This window comes from Arachis duranensis, chromosome 8 (assembly GCF_000817695.3).
Source record: "Arachis duranensis cultivar V14167 chromosome 8, aradu.V14167.gnm2.J7QH, whole genome shotgun sequence".
NCBI lineage: Eukaryota > Viridiplantae > Streptophyta > Magnoliopsida > Fabales > Fabaceae > Arachis > Arachis duranensis.
In genome coordinates this window covers 12,873,479-12,890,604 of record NC_029779.3, presented here as the reverse complement: position 1 = coordinate 12,890,604, position 17,126 = coordinate 12,873,479, and the positions used below count along the sequence as shown (strand labels likewise).

General features: G+C 35.1%; 1 protein-coding gene across 1 annotated transcript; it reads left to right on the top strand.

Annotated features, from left to right (window-relative positions):
* The first annotated feature begins 998 nt into the window (after positions 1-998).
* Positions 999-2,241, top strand: LOC107460863 (uncharacterized). Its single transcript, XM_021128824.2, has 3 exons — positions 999-1,518; positions 1,629-2,000; positions 2,090-2,241. Exons 1-3 carry the CDS (start codon positions 999-1,001, stop codon positions 2,239-2,241), a joined length of 1,044 nt encoding a protein of 347 aa, XP_020984483.2.
* Positions 2,242-17,126: the final 14,885 nt, after the last annotated feature.

Here is a 17,126-nt window from a genome sequence, read left to right as displayed (position 1 = left end):
TTCAATTCAAAAGGATTCAGATGGAAAACAAGAAAAATAAGATGGAGAAAAGAAAATTTGAGGAGGAGGCTTATGGTGGGAAAGCACATGCACAAGAGGCTGAATCGCCTAACCCTATACAAGCTGTTGTTCCTACAACAACGGGAGACAAAGGAAAGAGAAGAGTTGTAGTAGCTACATAAATTGGAAGTTACTTTAAAGAAAGAACTACTCCAGGATCTCAACCGACTTTGAGAAGTGTTTTGGCTAGCAAAGAAATTGTGCACAAGGCTAAGTTGGGACTTGCCAAATGGATTGTTGATGCATGTATTCCTTTCAATGCAATTCAATCACCTTACTTTCAACCTGCATTGGATGGTGTTGCTGCAATTAGACCTGGTTTTAAGGGACCGTCATATGATAAAATGAGAGTTCATTTGCTGGTTGATCTTAAGAGAGAGTGTCAGTTGCTGGTTGAAAAGTATAGGAGCTCATGGAAAATCACGGGTTGTACACTGATGGCAGATGGGTGGACTGATCAAAGGCAACGAACTTTAATTAACTTTCTAGTTTATTGTCCTGCTGGTATGTCGTTTGTTAAGACTGTTGATGCTTCTGATGTGATAAAAATTGACAATGCATTGTTTAATTTGTTTGCTGATGTTATTGAGTGGGTTGGGCCTAGTAACATTGTGCATGTGGTCACTGATAATGCTGCTAATTATGTATCTGCTGGAAAACTTATTCATGAAAAATACCCAAATATATTTTGGTCTCCCTGTGCTGCCCATTGTATCAATCTTATATTGAAAGATATTGCAAGTATTCCTCATTTATCTGACCTTGCTTTCCGTGCTTCAAAAGTGACTGTATTTGTCTACAATCATATGATCTTATTGTCTTGGCTTAGAAAAAGAAAAAGTTGGACAGAAATTGTTTGACCAGGAGTCACACATTTTGCCACTGTTTTTATTACTTTGAAAAGTATATATGATCACAAGGTAGATTTACAGACATTGATGGTAGACCAATATTTTACTTCTCATAAGTTATCCAAAAGTGCTAATGGAAAGATGGTTAGTTCAATTGTCTTGAACAGTAAATTTTGGCAAGACTGTCTTACCACTGTGAAAATTGTTGGTCCTTTTATTAAGTTGTTGAGGCTTGTTGATGCTGATGAAAAACCCTCTTTGAGAATCGTGTATGAAGGCATGCAAAGAGAAAAAAAGGCTATCAAGACCATGTTCAGAAATCGGAAAGCTGCTTATACGCCATACACGAGTATCTTGAAAATAAGTTGGGATAAGCATTTGAAGCGTGATCTCCATGCGGCAGCGTACTTTTTAAATCCGGGCATTTTCTACAGTGAGGGTTTTGTTGAGAAGGCAAATGTTTTGAGATCTTTACTTGATTTGCTTGATGTTGAAACACTTTGTGATGACTCAGTTGCTGCAATGCAAGAGATACAGCTGTATCGAGATTGTAAAGAAAGTTTTGGGAGGAAAAGTGCTAAGAGAGCGGCATCAAGACTCGAACCTAGTAAGTTATTTGACTTATTTCATATCCAAGTTTAGTTTAGTATCAAAGTTTATTATGTTGGGTGATAATTGGTAAACATTAAAAAGTATTTGATTTTTATATCTACGTAGGTGAATGGTGGAGGCTACACGGTGGGAGTGCTCCTAATTTGCAAAAAATGGCAGTTTGTCTTCTTCATCAAACCTCTTCTTCATCTGGATGTGAGAGGAACTGGAGCCTTTTTGAACAAATCCATTCAAAGAGGAGGAACCGATTAGAGCATCAAAGGTTAAGTGACATTGTTTATGTCACCTATAACCTACGCCTTCAATCTATGTTGCATCGAAAGAAGAGGAATTATGACCCAATTGACATTCAAAGCATTGACACAGTAGATTTTTGGGTAATGACAGATGAGGATGATCCTGAATTTACTAATGAAGATGTTGAAGGCATTGAAAGTTTAATATACACTGATAATGCTATGCCTTCGTATCCTAATGGTGAGTGACATAGCAAACTTTGTTTCCTTCCATAAAGATACATGTCATTAACATTGATTTCTTATTGAGTTTTCTTTCTATTTTATTAGATGGTGGAGACATGGAAGTTGAAGTGGATATGCCTGATGTTGTAATTCAATCCTCAAATACTTCTTTTGGTGGTATTTCTGAAGATGCTGGCTTTGGATTACCGATTTATGATGGAGACATCGGAACACTTAATGATGATTATGACTTCTGATGAGTAGTGTCTTTGTTTAGTTGAAGTATTGTTTTTTGAACATTGTTTTTTTTTGTTGCAAAACATTGTGTTTGTCATTTGTCATTTATGTGCGTTTTGAATATTGTCATTTGAAGTTGTTTATGGCCTTTTAATGATAAATTATGTATTGTTCATTTTGTGAAATTGTTAAATTTTGAATCTTATTAGTTTAAAATTATTGAATTTAACTTTTTAAAATTATGTATTCAATTTTTTATAATTTCACTCTATATTTAATTAAATCGGTTCAACCACGGTTCAACTACGATTGAACCATTAAACCAGTCACTTGACCGGTTCGATGACCGGTCCGGTTCTCACAACCTTGGTTAAAAGACAACATCTCAGGACCCTGTCAAACTTCTTGTTGTGGATGTGTTTGTGACTATGGATGTGGTGGTACTGATTGTTCACCAGGATTATTGACTGTGGCCAACAACAAGTGATTTGAAAATTGACATATGTACCAACTCATATAAAACTCATCCGCATCATAAGTAATGACCGGATTAAGATTAGTAAGTCGGCAATTAAATCAGTCCTGCCACATTGATATCCAATTATTGTACGCTACAATCCAATTCAAATTTTTTGGTCCAGTCAACACATTGTTATGCGCACCGCCAAGATCCCTTGCGGTGGCTCCCGGAATGCCTTGTTGCATACCGAACTATCTTGTCATCCTATCCATTGAATGCCACTCCACGCACTCAAATGAGACCAAAGGGACCGTCGCATTCCAACATAATTTATCATGACAGATATCTGCCGACACCAGGTGGGAAGAAAGCCTGTTTTGATTGTATAAATCTCACACAAACTGCAACAACATGGAAAAAAATCACATTTTATCGAAAACAGATGCTAAGCATTATAAATGAACATTAAATGACAACTAAGTTAAGATATGAATCTATACCCTAACAACATCATCCATCGTGTCCAATAACTCCCTAAACCGTCATGTTGTCCAATTTCTATAATCATTCGACAGAGATGTCCAATCAACCACCTGTCGAAACACAGTTAAGTCAAAGGAAAAGCATGAATTTAGAAACTATGCACATTATACAAAGTAACACGTACCGGTAAGCTAGTGAAAACCGTGGAGTTTGAGGAATTGGAGCTAGTAAAGGCATCCGCTCCCAAGCCCATAAATGGAGGAGAAACTAAATTCCCTTATCCAGTGAAATTCACGGAGCAACAGTAAAAATTTTCAATGGACTCCGGTGCCAGAGTTATCACAAAACAAGGTTGTACTAAATAACATCATAATGTGAGCTTTTACATACCTTTGTATAGCAACAATATCAGTCAAGTCTACATTATTTTTATACCGCCTAAGCTAGGTCAACTTAATGAAACTTTTGCGACAATCCTTCCCTATGGGTGCATTTCCAAACTGATCCATGCACTCATCCACTAAGGAGGCTGTGACTACTTATCCTTAACCCTGAAACTGACATGCCATTGCTTCCAAGGCCAAGAATCATTACTACATCTTTTAAAATTACCGTATATTCACCAGTCAAAAGGTGCAAAGTATGTGTATCTAGATTCCATCTTTCAACCAATGCTGTTAACATTGCCAAGTACTCTTGTACTCTTCCAATATGAAATATGTGTTCAAACTCAGTCTCGTTTAAAAATTCAGTAGCAATTGAATCACATAATTCTAACACATTCAAATATTTGAGTTTCAATAATCTTAAACCCTGATCAACAAATAAAAAAAATATGATAAGAACTAAATTTAAAGTACGTATCTTTAATTTTTTTCATAATTGGAATAGAAATATAACTTAAAACAAACGAATTATAACTCTCACCTTTGGACTTTGAATGATTTGTGTTTGTTAATATTTAAATACAGTAACTACATATGTAAAAAATACTATTCCTAAATAAATTTAATAATTCATGTAATTAAACTTATTAAAAAACTAACCTTATAAAAAATTTCTATTTATTTATCGTTTTTTTTCTCAATAACAATTTATTTCCTTTTAAAAAAGACAGTGTTTCTATACAAATATACTAACGTAATAAAATATATTAAAATATTAAGATAATAAAAAAAACATTCATGCTTGTTATTAAAATTTAACAAGGCAACATAACAATAAAAATCATACCATCTATCTTCTAGTATTATTATCATTTATAATAGAATTATAACTTTTTAATAAACATATTTTAACGAATATTAGTAAATATACTAGCAAACGCTTTTAAACTTACTTTTAAAAAAAAATATTAATAATAGCTTTTAATATGTTCATTCTACACATATTATTATCGTTAGTATTCTTTTTTTTTAAATATTAATTACAACTTTTTGATATTCCACTCTTATTAATCACGTATTATTTTTGTTAGTTATACCTATATATATTACAAAATAAATTCAAGTACAGAATCTAAAATTTTAACTAATTATATCAACTTTATATTAACTCAAAATATTTTTTAAAATAATTTACTTTATATATTCTAACATTTAAAAATTAGAGCACTGATTATTTTACCAATATCTTAACTAAATTAAATTTTTAAACTACACTAACAAATTATAATATATTAACAATCTCTAAATAATATTAACTAATACGGTCAACACTAACACTAATTAAAATTAATATTAAATAAATTAACTTACATATATAAGATGATCTAGAAATTAAATAATGTTTTTTTCAGGTTTAATGAGATCATGAAGCACCATGTTTGCTTCGCTCTTCTAATATTGAAATTTTATTCTATTCCAGAGAAGCTTTTCTTAGAATCATTGTAAGAATCCGGTTTATGGTAAACATATTTTTTTGATTATTTTAAAATTTATTTCGCAAAATCTCGAATCACGCCCCAATAAAAAATAGTGAGGCTGACTCAATGGTAAAAAAAAACGAAAATTAAAAAAAGAAAGAAAGAATAAATTAAAAATTAAAAAAAGGCCATTAATATAGTAATTAATCTCCTTAAGTCAAGTTTGACTAGTAAATAATAAATATTAGCTTACCATTAGTTTATTTTTCTCACTAGAAACTTTTAGAGTCGGGAATTCACTTTTAATGGTTTTGCGTGCGTCGAGAAAAATTCTAGTAACCAAAACCCTCGGAATCAGTGGTCAAAATAATTTCTACCCAACTAAATGTGCCTCAAGATTTATATTAGTTATCCATCCATGATTTTCTCTTTTAAGAATAAATATTAGCCATTAATTATTTTAGCGCACGATAAAAGTTACACGAACCGAATTTTTGACTAGTATTCTGCAAATGACTCCTAGAAACCCCAAATCTTCTTACTTGGTATCCAGGTAACTTGTATCTCCTTCTAAACCTCTAAGTCGAGACTATCTCAGCCTTTTATCGCCTCTTTGCTGTGCATTTAATCACGAGTAACTAACTGCGGTTAATTGTGGATAAGTTCGACATGCAAGCGCTGACTAAGCTTCCTCGTTTTCACGCTCCTTATTCATTAAAGCCCAGCCCATGACCATGAAAATTCCAGCCCTTTTTACCATCATAAATTTACTAAGACTTTGATTTTTTATTTAAGGAAGCATTTGCCACAAAATTCACAAAACACTTTACACATTTTTAGACTCTTTTGACCAAATTCTTGAGAGAGAAAGATAGAAAATTCTTAAACTTGTTCTCTGCGCCCCAGCCACTATTTCAACTCTTCTTCCATTGTTCTTCATGTATTCTTCAAGGACTCAAACCATACAAGCACAAACTGTTGTCCGTTTTCTCTAATCCTTGCGTTTATACCAAAATTTTGGCTAGGTAAATCCTTGTTCTTCCTCTTTTTTTTTTCTATTTTAAATAGTAGCTATGATGAATTCTAACTCTTCTCCATCTATAGAGAACTCATCTTGAAGCACCCATGGAGCACGCCTAAGAAATTAGACAGATTCGAGCTCAAAGTGGTTGAATTTCGACGTTTTTGCGACACTTTTGGCCAAAAGCGAAGTTGCACCATCATCAATTGTGCTTCTGCCTTTGTGTGCACATTTTGTAGTGTGTGAAAGGTTTAATAACTGAATTACATAAGAGGTAAGGGTTAGGATTAGTTAGAGTATGGTTGTGCTTATTTTTGGTGTTCATATGAGCCACTTTGTGGTGATTTTGTGATTGATTCTTAATTCTGAAAATTCAGTCATGCTTCTATATTTTTGTGATATATGAAGCTTATTTGCCTCTGCTGGAAATTGTATGAAACTACTAAAATTATTTGGAATATTTAGGGTTTAAGTTTCAAGCCTTAAAAGTCACTAAAAGTGGATAAAAATGAAAAGTTACACCCCCAAAAATTCAGCCACTAAATGATCATGAAATTCACGTATAAAAGGGCTAAAAAGAGGTTAGAAAACTGATTTTTAATCCTATAGAACAAATGTGTAAAAGTAAAAGGGGTGTTATAGTCATTTTTGGGTAAAAAGAAAGTTAAAAATATAATTTAAATAAAAAATAAATAAAATTCTGAACTTAGTATCATTAGGGATAAGATAGTAATTATATAAATTAGTTGAGACAAAATTATAATTATAATAAAATTTTGGGTCTAAATAAAAGTTTTAGTAAAAGTTAGAAGTAAAACGGTAAAAAGTGGTAACTAGAATAAGTAAATAAATTAATAAAAGGTGAAATGATCTTTTAGGTCCCTAAGGGTAGAATTGATATTAATTAAAAATATTACGGATAATTTGGTCATAGAAAAATATTAGGATTAACCTGGTAACATTTTGACGGTAAATCAGGTTAAACAGTAAAACTATAGTACTTAGGGGCATATTAGTAATTTTAGGCATAAAGTCAAATTAAAAATAATTAATTAACTTAATGAAGGATAAGAAGTTCATTTAGAAAAAAATATGAGGGTAAAATATTGAAGTAATAACAATAGTGGTGAAAGCGTCACTAAAAGCCTAAAGAAAACTAGAAAAAGGAAGTTATGTATGAAAATGGAAAAATTGGAAATATACAAGAATTCCAAGGACAAAATGGTAAAATATGTGACAAGGTTGAGATATTTTTAAGAAAGAACCGGACACAAGTCTTATTTGAAAAGAAGGGCAGAGAAGTCCTTTAGGCTGCGTTTGTTTATAGAGACAGGACACTAGGACAGGGACACAGAGACACAAAATCGTATTTGGCAGAGGAGACATGGACAGAGACACTGAATTAGTGTATTTTGTGTCCATCCTGACAGAAAGGACACAAAGACACTAACAAGGGACACAACTTATTTTTTATTTTTTCTTTCATTATTCTTGTTAATTTTTCATAATTATATTTTTTATTATTATATTTTTCATCTCAAATTTTTTGAATAGAAAAAATGAGAATAAATTGAATTTTCATAATTTGTTCTAGTTTATCGCCAAACAGAATGCAAGAATACAAAATTTTGTGTCTCTGTCCATTAGTGTCTTGTCTTGTCCTGTTCTCAGTGTCTTGTCCTGTCCTGTTCTCGAAAACAAACGTAGCCTTAGAGATAAAGTTTATTGAGATGCGCTGCAAAAAAAGAACTGTAAACCCCAAGGTGCTAGAGGTTGTTTGGAGGCGGGTATTTACCCACTGATTACTAAAACAATGTTTTCCCTTTGTGCGTATATTATGGTGTCAAGCTTTGCGCCAATTGCCTATTGTCACGGACTGGTGGTATGCTTAACCACATCAACACGTATACACGGACGGACGCAATTGGGAAATCATATCTAGGACTAGTTCCTAGGTAACGTCGGATTGCGGGTAGTCAACCGACACACGAGCTCATGGCCTGCATAGGACTAGACATGCATCACACTTGGTTGATGCATTATCTATGTGTGGTTGCTTACTTGTACCTGTGATTGTATTTTGTCTCTGCTTCTTGTACTTTGTGTTTGTTTACTATTCTGCTATATACTTGTGCTTGTACTTGTTTGTGTGACTTACTGACCTAACAGCGCGAAGTCTTAGACTTAGGCTGCAGAACCCCATAGGATTTCTGTGTAGTATCCTGCTGGAAACCTTAGGTTTTCACCCATTACTTCCCCATTCTGCAAATACAAACCGGCGAGATCTTCTTTGAGTTTCCAGTCTTGGGACTAGCGAGCAACAGTAGCAGTACTGGAGGGTCAGAGTGACTTCTTTTACTTTCACGCAGCACTTCCGTGTTTCTTCAGCTACCTGGGATCAATGACCAGCAGTAGTTATAATAGTAGCACTAGTAGTAGTTGTCTTTGCCCTTGTTTTGTATAGACTTTTAGAGGGCTAGTTGCTTTTGTAAATACCTATATAAACAAGTTAGAATGAGTCCCAGACTATATGACTCTTGTGAGTTGAGGCCTGTTAGTATAAATATGGAGTCTGTAAATATTTTCATGAATAAACAACGACGTAACTTGGTGTGAATTATGATGTACTAAATGAGCCTTCGGACATATATGTATGATATTACTATGTTTTTTGTATTTTCTATACTTCATGTATATATTATCTATTTAACTATTATCTATTTCATTATATCTATATATCTGACACGCGATCTCGACTAGCGCTACAGGCTCATATGTATATATTTAATATAGGGTCGAAAGTCTCTAAGGAAAGCCGTGTAGCAGCGCCTGACGGCTAGCATTGGCCATGACATGCTAGATGCTGGGTCGTTACAAATGGTATCAGAGCAATTCATCCCTGGTAGAGCCTGGGGATGGACTGACCATGCTTCACCGCATGCTCTGCTTGTGTATTTCCATGCTGCTAGGGTGTCTCTAATGATACATTTTGCATGATGGTCTGTGAGCATTTATTTTCAAAATGTTAGCACTTAAACTGGATATATTAAGACTGATCACCTTAATGTTGATCGTTTTGTGTTAACATGACCTCAATGTCTGCAAACAGGCATAGCCCCCGTCAATCGAGTCTGAGTTCTGAGCCGACATTTGACCCAGCCGCCTTGTTGGAATCTATGAACGTAATGGCTGCAGCTGTGCGTAATTCCGTCGCTGCAACTAACAGAGCGGTGAGAAGAATGGAACGACAGCATGGGAACAGTAATGGGAATGGTAATGGAAATGAAAATGGATTGGAAAACAGCATACCCGAAGGGGATAGGCTAATGACTTTGGCATCTTTCCTTAAAGTTAATTCACCCAATTTCTCTGGAACCATCAACTCAACTGGGGCAGATGATTGGTTTTGTGCCATAGAACGGGCTCTGCAGGTGCAAAATGTCCCTAAAGAACAACAAGTGGAGTTCACCACTTATATGCTGAAGGGGGATGAACATCATTGGTGGCAGGGAATGAGCCAGTTGTTGGAACAAGGAGGCGTTGAGATTACTTGGGTGACTTTCACATTGAGTTCTACAAGAAGTATTTCCCTCCATCTGCCCGCACTGCCAAGGAGTTGGAATTTCTGTAGTTAAGATAGGAAAGCATGACGGTGGATGAGTACACCCAGATATTCGAGGACTTATGTCAATTTTCGAAGTTTTGCCAGGAAAATCTTGCAAAATATGAGGAGTGGAAGTGTATTAAATATGAGGGAGGTCTCAGGAAGGAGATGTTAGCCTTAGTGGGTCTAATGGAGATCAGGAACTTTGCTAAATTAGTCAATAAGAGTTAACTGGCAGAGAAATGTTCAAAGAAGCTGGCAGTTGCACGAGCAAATCATCGAGAGGCTGCACAATATAGTTTCGATCGGAGACTAGCCCCTCAGGGTAGAGATTCAAATCTAACGGACAACAACAGCACTGGAACCGACCTAGAGGTGACCTTCCCATTCGTTTCAATGGTAATAACAATAATCATAATCTAGGATGGGTACAGGGAGACCTCAATAAACTCAAGATGACCTCAGATGCCCGAAGTGTGGAAAAGATCATGGCGGGAGGCCTTGCCGGTTTGGTACAAATATATGTTACTACTGCAATAATGAGGGACATCTGGTAAGGAACTGCCGCAAGAGGATTTCAGATAGGGCCTCTAGACCCCATCAACAGAGTAGAGTTTTACCGTGACTACTAACAAGCGCCACTAGATCCAGTCACTTCGCTTGAGGTGAGTGTTATACTAATTAAGAACCTTAACCATAACACAAGATATGGATGTCATTATAATTTCATGTGCATAGTTGAAATTTGAGGGCAAAATTTTCTTTAAGGAGGGTAGAATGTAAGAATCGGTTTTCGATAAACAGATTTTTCTGGATATTTTAAAATTTATTTCACAAAATCTCGAATCACGCCCCAATAAGAAATAGTGAGGCCGACCCAATGGTAAAAAAAACGAAAATTAAAAAAAGAAAAAAAAATTAAAAATTAAAAAAAAGGCCATTAATATGGTCAAAATTAACTTTATGAGGGTAATTAATTCCCCTAAGTCAAATTTGACTAGTAAATAATAAATATTAGCTTACCATTGATTTATTTTTTTCACTAGAAACTTTTTGAGCTGAGAATTCACTTTTAATGACAGTTATGCATGCGTCGAGAAAAACTCTAGTAACCGAAAACCTCGAAATCAATGGTCAAAATAATTTCTTCCCAACTAAATGTGCCTCAAGATTTATATTAGTCATCCATCCATGATTTACTCTTTTAAGAATAAATATTAGCCATTAATTATTTTAGCGCACAGTAAAAGTTACCTGAACTGAAGTTTTTACTAATACTCCGCAAATGACTCCTAGAGACCCCAAATCTTCTTACATGGCATCCAAGTAACTTCTATCTCCTTCCCAACCTCTAGGCCGAGACTATCTCAGCTTTTCACCCCTCTCTGCTATGCATTTAACCTCGAGTAACTAACTGCGGTTAATTGTGGATAAGTTCGATATGCAAGCGTTGTCTAAGTTTTTTCGTTTTCACGCTTCTTATTCATTGAATCCTAACCCTTGACTACAAAAATTTCAGCCTCTTTTACCATCATAAATTCACTAAGATGTTGATTTTTTATTTAAGGAAGTATTTGCCACAAAATTCACAGAACACTTTACACATTTTTACACTCTTTTGACCAAATTCTTGAGAGAGGAAGACAGAAAATTCTTAAACTTGTTCTCTGTGCTCCAGCCACTATTTCAACTCTTCTTTCATTTTTCTTCATGTGTTCTTCAAGGACTCAAACCATACAAGCATAAACTGTTGCCCATTTTCGCTAATCCTTGCATTTATACCAAAATTTCGGCTAGATAAACCCTTGTTCTTCCTCTTTTCCTTTTCTATTTTAAAAATAGTAGCTATGATGAATTATTACTCTCCTCCATGTATAGAGAACTCATCTTGAAGCACCCATGGAGCACGCCTAAGAAATTAGAGAGATTCGAGTTCAAAGTGGTTGAATTTCGACGTTTTTGCGATACTTTCAGCCTAAAACAAAGTTGCACCATCATCAGCTGTGCTTCTGCCCTTGTGTTCACGTTTTGCAGTGTGTGAAAGGTTTAATAACTGAATTACATAAGAGGTAAGGGTTAAGATTAGTTAGAGTATGCTTGTGCTTGTTTTCGGTGTTCATATGAGCCACTTTGTGGTGATTTTGTGCTTGATTCTTAATTCTGAAAATTTAGTGATGCTTCTATGTTTTTGGACTGTTATTAGAGTGATAAATGAAGCTTATTTGCCTCCAAAAATTGTATGAAACCACTGAAATTATTTGGAGCACTTGGGGTTCAAGTTTCAAGCCTTAAAAGTCACTAAAAGTGGATAAAAATGAAAAATTACACCCCTAGAAATCCAGCCACTAGATGATCATGAAAGTCACATGTATAAGGGTTAAAAAGAGGTTAGAAAACTTATTTTTAATCCTATGGAACAAAGGTGTAAAAGTAAAAAAGGTGTTATGGTCATTTTTGGGTAAAAAGAGAGTTAAAACTATAATTTAAATAAAAAATAAATAAAATTTTGAACTTAGTATCATTAGGGGTAAGATAGTAATTATTTAAATTAGTTGAGTCAAAATTATAATTATAATAAAGTTTCGGGTCTAAATAAAAATTTTAGTAAAAGTTAGAAGTAAAACGGTAAAAAGTGGTAACTAGAATAAGTAAATAAATTAATAAAGTTGAAATGATCTTTTAGGTCCCTAAGGGTAGAATTGATATTAATTAAAAATATTATGGATAATTTGGTCATAGAAAAATATTAGAATTAACCCGGTAATATTTTGACGGTAAATCAGGTTAAACGGTAAAACTAGAGTACTTATGGGAATATTAGTAATTTTAGACATAAAGTCAAATTAAAAATAATTAATTAAATTAATGAAGGATAAGAAGGTCGTTCAGAAAAAAATATGAGGGTAAAATGTTGAAGTAATAACAACAATGGTGAAAGCTAAGCGTCACTAAAAGCCTAAAGAAAACTAGAAAAAGGAAGTTATGTATGAAAATGGAAAAATTGGAAATATACAAGAATTCCAAGGACAAAATGGTAAAATATGTAACAAGGCTGAGATATTTTCAGAAAGAACCGGGCACAGGTCTTATTTAAAAAGAAGGGCAGAGAAGTCCCTTAGAGATAAAGTTTGTTGAGATGTGTCGCGGAAAAAGAACTGTAAATCCCTAGGTGCTAGAGGTTGTTTGGAGGCAGTATTTACCCACTGATTACTAAAACTATGTTTCCCCTTTGTGCATATATTCTGGCTTAAGCTTTGCGACGATTGCCTGTTGTCACGGACTGGTGGTATGCTTAACCACATCGACACGTATACACGGATGGACGCAATTGGAAAACCATATCCAGGACTAGTTCTTAGGTAACATCGGGTTGCGGGTAGTCAGCTGACGCATGAGCTCATGGCCTGCATAGGACTAGACATGCATCATACTTGGTTGCTGTATTATTTATGTTTGTGGTTGCTTACTTATACCTGTGATTGTATTTTGTCTCTGCTTCCTGTACTTTGTGTTTGTTTACTATTCTGCTATATACTTGTACTTGTACTTGTTTGTGTGACTTACCAACCTAACTGCGCTAAGTCTTAGACTTAGGCTGCGGAACCCCATAGGATTCTTGTGTAGTACCCTGTTGGGAACCTTAGGTTCTCACCCCTTACTTCCCCATTCCACAGATGCAAACCGGCGAGATCTTCTTTGAGTTTCCGGTCTTCAGGCTAGCGAGCAGCAGTAGCATTACCGGAGGGTCAGAGCGAATTTTTTTTACTTTCATATAGCACTTTCATGTTTCTTCAGCTACCAGGGATCGATGACCAGCAGTAGTTATAATAGTAGCACTAGTAGTAGTTGTCTTTGCCCTCTCTTTGTATAGACTTTTAGAGTGCTAGGTGCTTTTGTAAATACCTATATAAACAAGTTAGAATGGGTCCCAGACTACAGTGACTCTTGTGAGTCAAGGCCTATTAGTATAAATATGGAGTCTGTAAATATTTTCATGCATGAATAAGCAACGACGTAACTTGGTGTGAATTATGATGTACTAAATGAGCCTTTGGGCATATATGTATGATATTACTATGTTTTCTGTATTTTCTATGCTTCATGTATATATTATCTATTTAACTATTATCTATTTTGTTATATCTATATATCTGACACGCGATCTCAATTAGCACTACAGGCTCATATGTATATATTTAATATAGGGTCTAAAGTCTCTAGGGAAAGCCGTGTAGTAGTGCCTAGCAGCTAGCATTGGTCATGATATGCTAGAAGCTAGGTCGTTACAACCATCCATAGAACTCTTCCTCCCTCTTTGTAAAAATTTTTTAGTAACTAAAGAAATGAAAGTGACTTTACTACTTGCCATCCAATTTTTAACTACTTTATTGGGTGAACCTATGAAGAAAGAGACAATGCAATCTGCCCAATCAGCCATGCGTTCCCCCCTCCTGGCCAGCTGTATTGTGGACATTTGCCCTCTCCCCATCAATTCGCCCCCCGGGCTACAGACACGCTGCCCCCATTTTCTATTCAAGTTTCAAAACTGCCCCTTAATTTGGGCCTCTATCTCCAATGCTGCACTCGGGTTTTTTGGGAACAACCATCAATTCGCCCCTTTCATTTAGGCTTGATGACTGGACCTGGTGATTTTGGCATTTCCATTTTTGTTTCTCATAAAACTGGATTACACATTAAACAGGCCATTTCCAGCAAACACACCAAAACTGGCCCAATATTAAAAAAAATCGACGTAAGTATTACAAGCAGATTTTTGCATTAAAAAAATTATTGAAGAAAAAGAAAAGGGACGGTTCATGAACTCTATAGCCAAAATTTCTACTTGAGCCAAAATGTTCTCTAGTAAGAAGTATTTGCCTTTAAAAATCTATAAATTTTGTGCGAGCCAGATCTCTATAGTGTGAAGAGAAACCGGGTTAATAGTCTCTTGTTGTGTAGTCTCAATTTGATGAAGTTTAAGCTTGAGTTGAGCCATTTTATAGTGTTTGGTCTTGTGGATTCGTCGGAATGAGTAGTTGTTCGAACTTAGACTAGATTGCAAATAATGATGGGCAGGTGAAAAAGTAGTGGAACAAAAATTATAGGTGCTGGTGGCATTGCTGACGAAGCGCTGAGACATGGGTTAATCTGGAGTGAAACCTCTTCATGGTATGTAAGTCATTGTGACTTAAATTTTATAAAAATACTCTAGCTAATTTTTTTTGTGTGCATTTGAGTTTTTAAATTGTGTTAGATTATTTTTTTCTCTCCGAATTTGGAATCTAGTTGTTGTTCATGAACATGGTAGAAGTAAAATGCAATATCATAGCATGTAGACATTGAATACAATTCATTTTTCTCCTTGTTCCAGCTTACTTTATTCTCCTCCTATGTCATATATAGGTTCCTGGCAAATTGTTCTCGCCACATCCAGAAAAAAATATTCTAAAGTAAGTTCTAAGTAGGGAGAGAAAACCAGAGTGTTGACGAGGATTCAAGGAGTTAATAGGTAGAGGTAAGAAGAAGATAACAAATCATCGGAGTCTAATCCCACATGATAGACCACATAAACACCAAGGAGTAATCAAAAGTAACATAGACAACACAAAGGTAACTGAAAGCTTTATAAAACTAGAAGAAAGACCATTTACGGTGTTCATAGACAACATACATGAAGACACGTCAATCCAATGGTTATGGGAGATATTCAGCTAGCAAGGACACGTAGTTGATGTCTATCTCTCAAGAAAACAGAGGCAAAAAACAAGACTCAAATTTGCTTTTGTAAGGTTTGTGTACAAGAACCATGTGGTGAGAGCGGCTAGAGAACTCAATGGTTGGAGAGTGATAGGAGCATCCCTACTAGTAGTGGAGGCAAGATATAAAAGAGGATTAGATGGAGACAAACAATTGGGGCAAGATAAAACAACTATAGTCTCAAAAAAAGTTCAGAAGGTGAGATGAATAAAGAAAGAAACAAATGAAGCAGAACATCGGTGAAAGATCTTTCAAGGAAATCCTAATGAACCAACCGATCAAGGAAGGAATAATGAATGACAGAGAGGAGAATAAAAAGGCCTCAGTGATGCCTGAAGAGATAAAAGGAAGGTCAGACATTAACATGGTGAATATGTTAGAAAAAAGTATTATTGGAAAATCAGTTATTCCCTTGGAAGCAGAAGATTTAACCACAATTTTGTTCAAGAAGTGGCATATGTTGAAGGAAGTGAAGCCTTTATGATCCTTCAAGATGTTGTTGGTTTTCGATTCTGAGAAAAATTATGTTAGAAGCGTTTAACTCACCTTTTTATTGAATTATTTCGGAGAGATTAGACAATGGACAATGGGTAAAATGAATAGATCTCACAAAGCTTGGATTGAGATGTTTGGGATTCCTCTTCATGCATGGTGTGAGGAGAACGCTCACAAAATTGATGTCGTTTGGGATACAGTGTTAAAAATAGAGGAAAGCTCGATGGAACGACACAACCTTGACTCGATCAAAGCTTTGGTGGACACGTCCTGGTGGGTATACCGATTAATGACTGAGTAATGTTAGAGGTGGATGGTGATAAATTTAAAATTTTTATAAAAAAACATGGAGGTGAAAGAGGTAGCAATTTGGGAAAGGAAGAACAGATTGGATGCGGAGATGGAAAAGCAAAATAATGAAGAACTTTATGGATCAAAAATGGAGGAGAAGATAAAAAGTCAAGTAATAGGAGTTGAGGAAGAAGATGATGACATGGCAAAAGATGGGGAGAAAATCAAGAATATTTATGTGAAGGACAATGAGTTAAATGATGACTAAATTCTGTTATATAGAAATATGGAAGCGCATGAAGATAGGGGTGTTTGTTTAGACTTGCAACAGTTAAAAGTTTTAATGCCTCTTGAAAATTCTAGATCCACAAGATGTATCTTTGATGATAGGATCTCTCTTGAAGTTATCCAAAAAACTCAACGGGCTCTAAAAAGAGGCCTAAGTCATGATGAGCAAACAAAGGAGTACGGGCTAAAAGGGGAAGAGTCTTTTTCTGACCCAATTCTACTACTAGGCTTTGAGGAGTCCATTAAAAAGAGAGAATTGAATATGGGAGCCCCTAAAGAAAAAATATGATGTGAATTAGCCCAAGCTAAAGAAAGTAATCACAATGGAAGAAAAAGAAAGCCACGTGAAGCAACGTTAGGAAAAAAAAGGAAGAAAAAACAAAGCTCCAGATGCAACGATGAGAAAGAGGATTTCGTTAGTGATTGCAAAAAATAGGAAAAAAATAGCTTCACAAAAGAGAAGGGAGGTAGAACAAAGGTCAAGAAAAGACGAAGTGAGGGAAGGAAATTTTGCAAAAAAGAAGAAACGATTAGACGTAACATTGATGAAGGAGATGAGAAAGATGACATTGAAGGGGCTGCAATCAAATCATGGAGAATGGGTTCAGAGCTTATGATGGAATGTGATAACGAGGATGAACT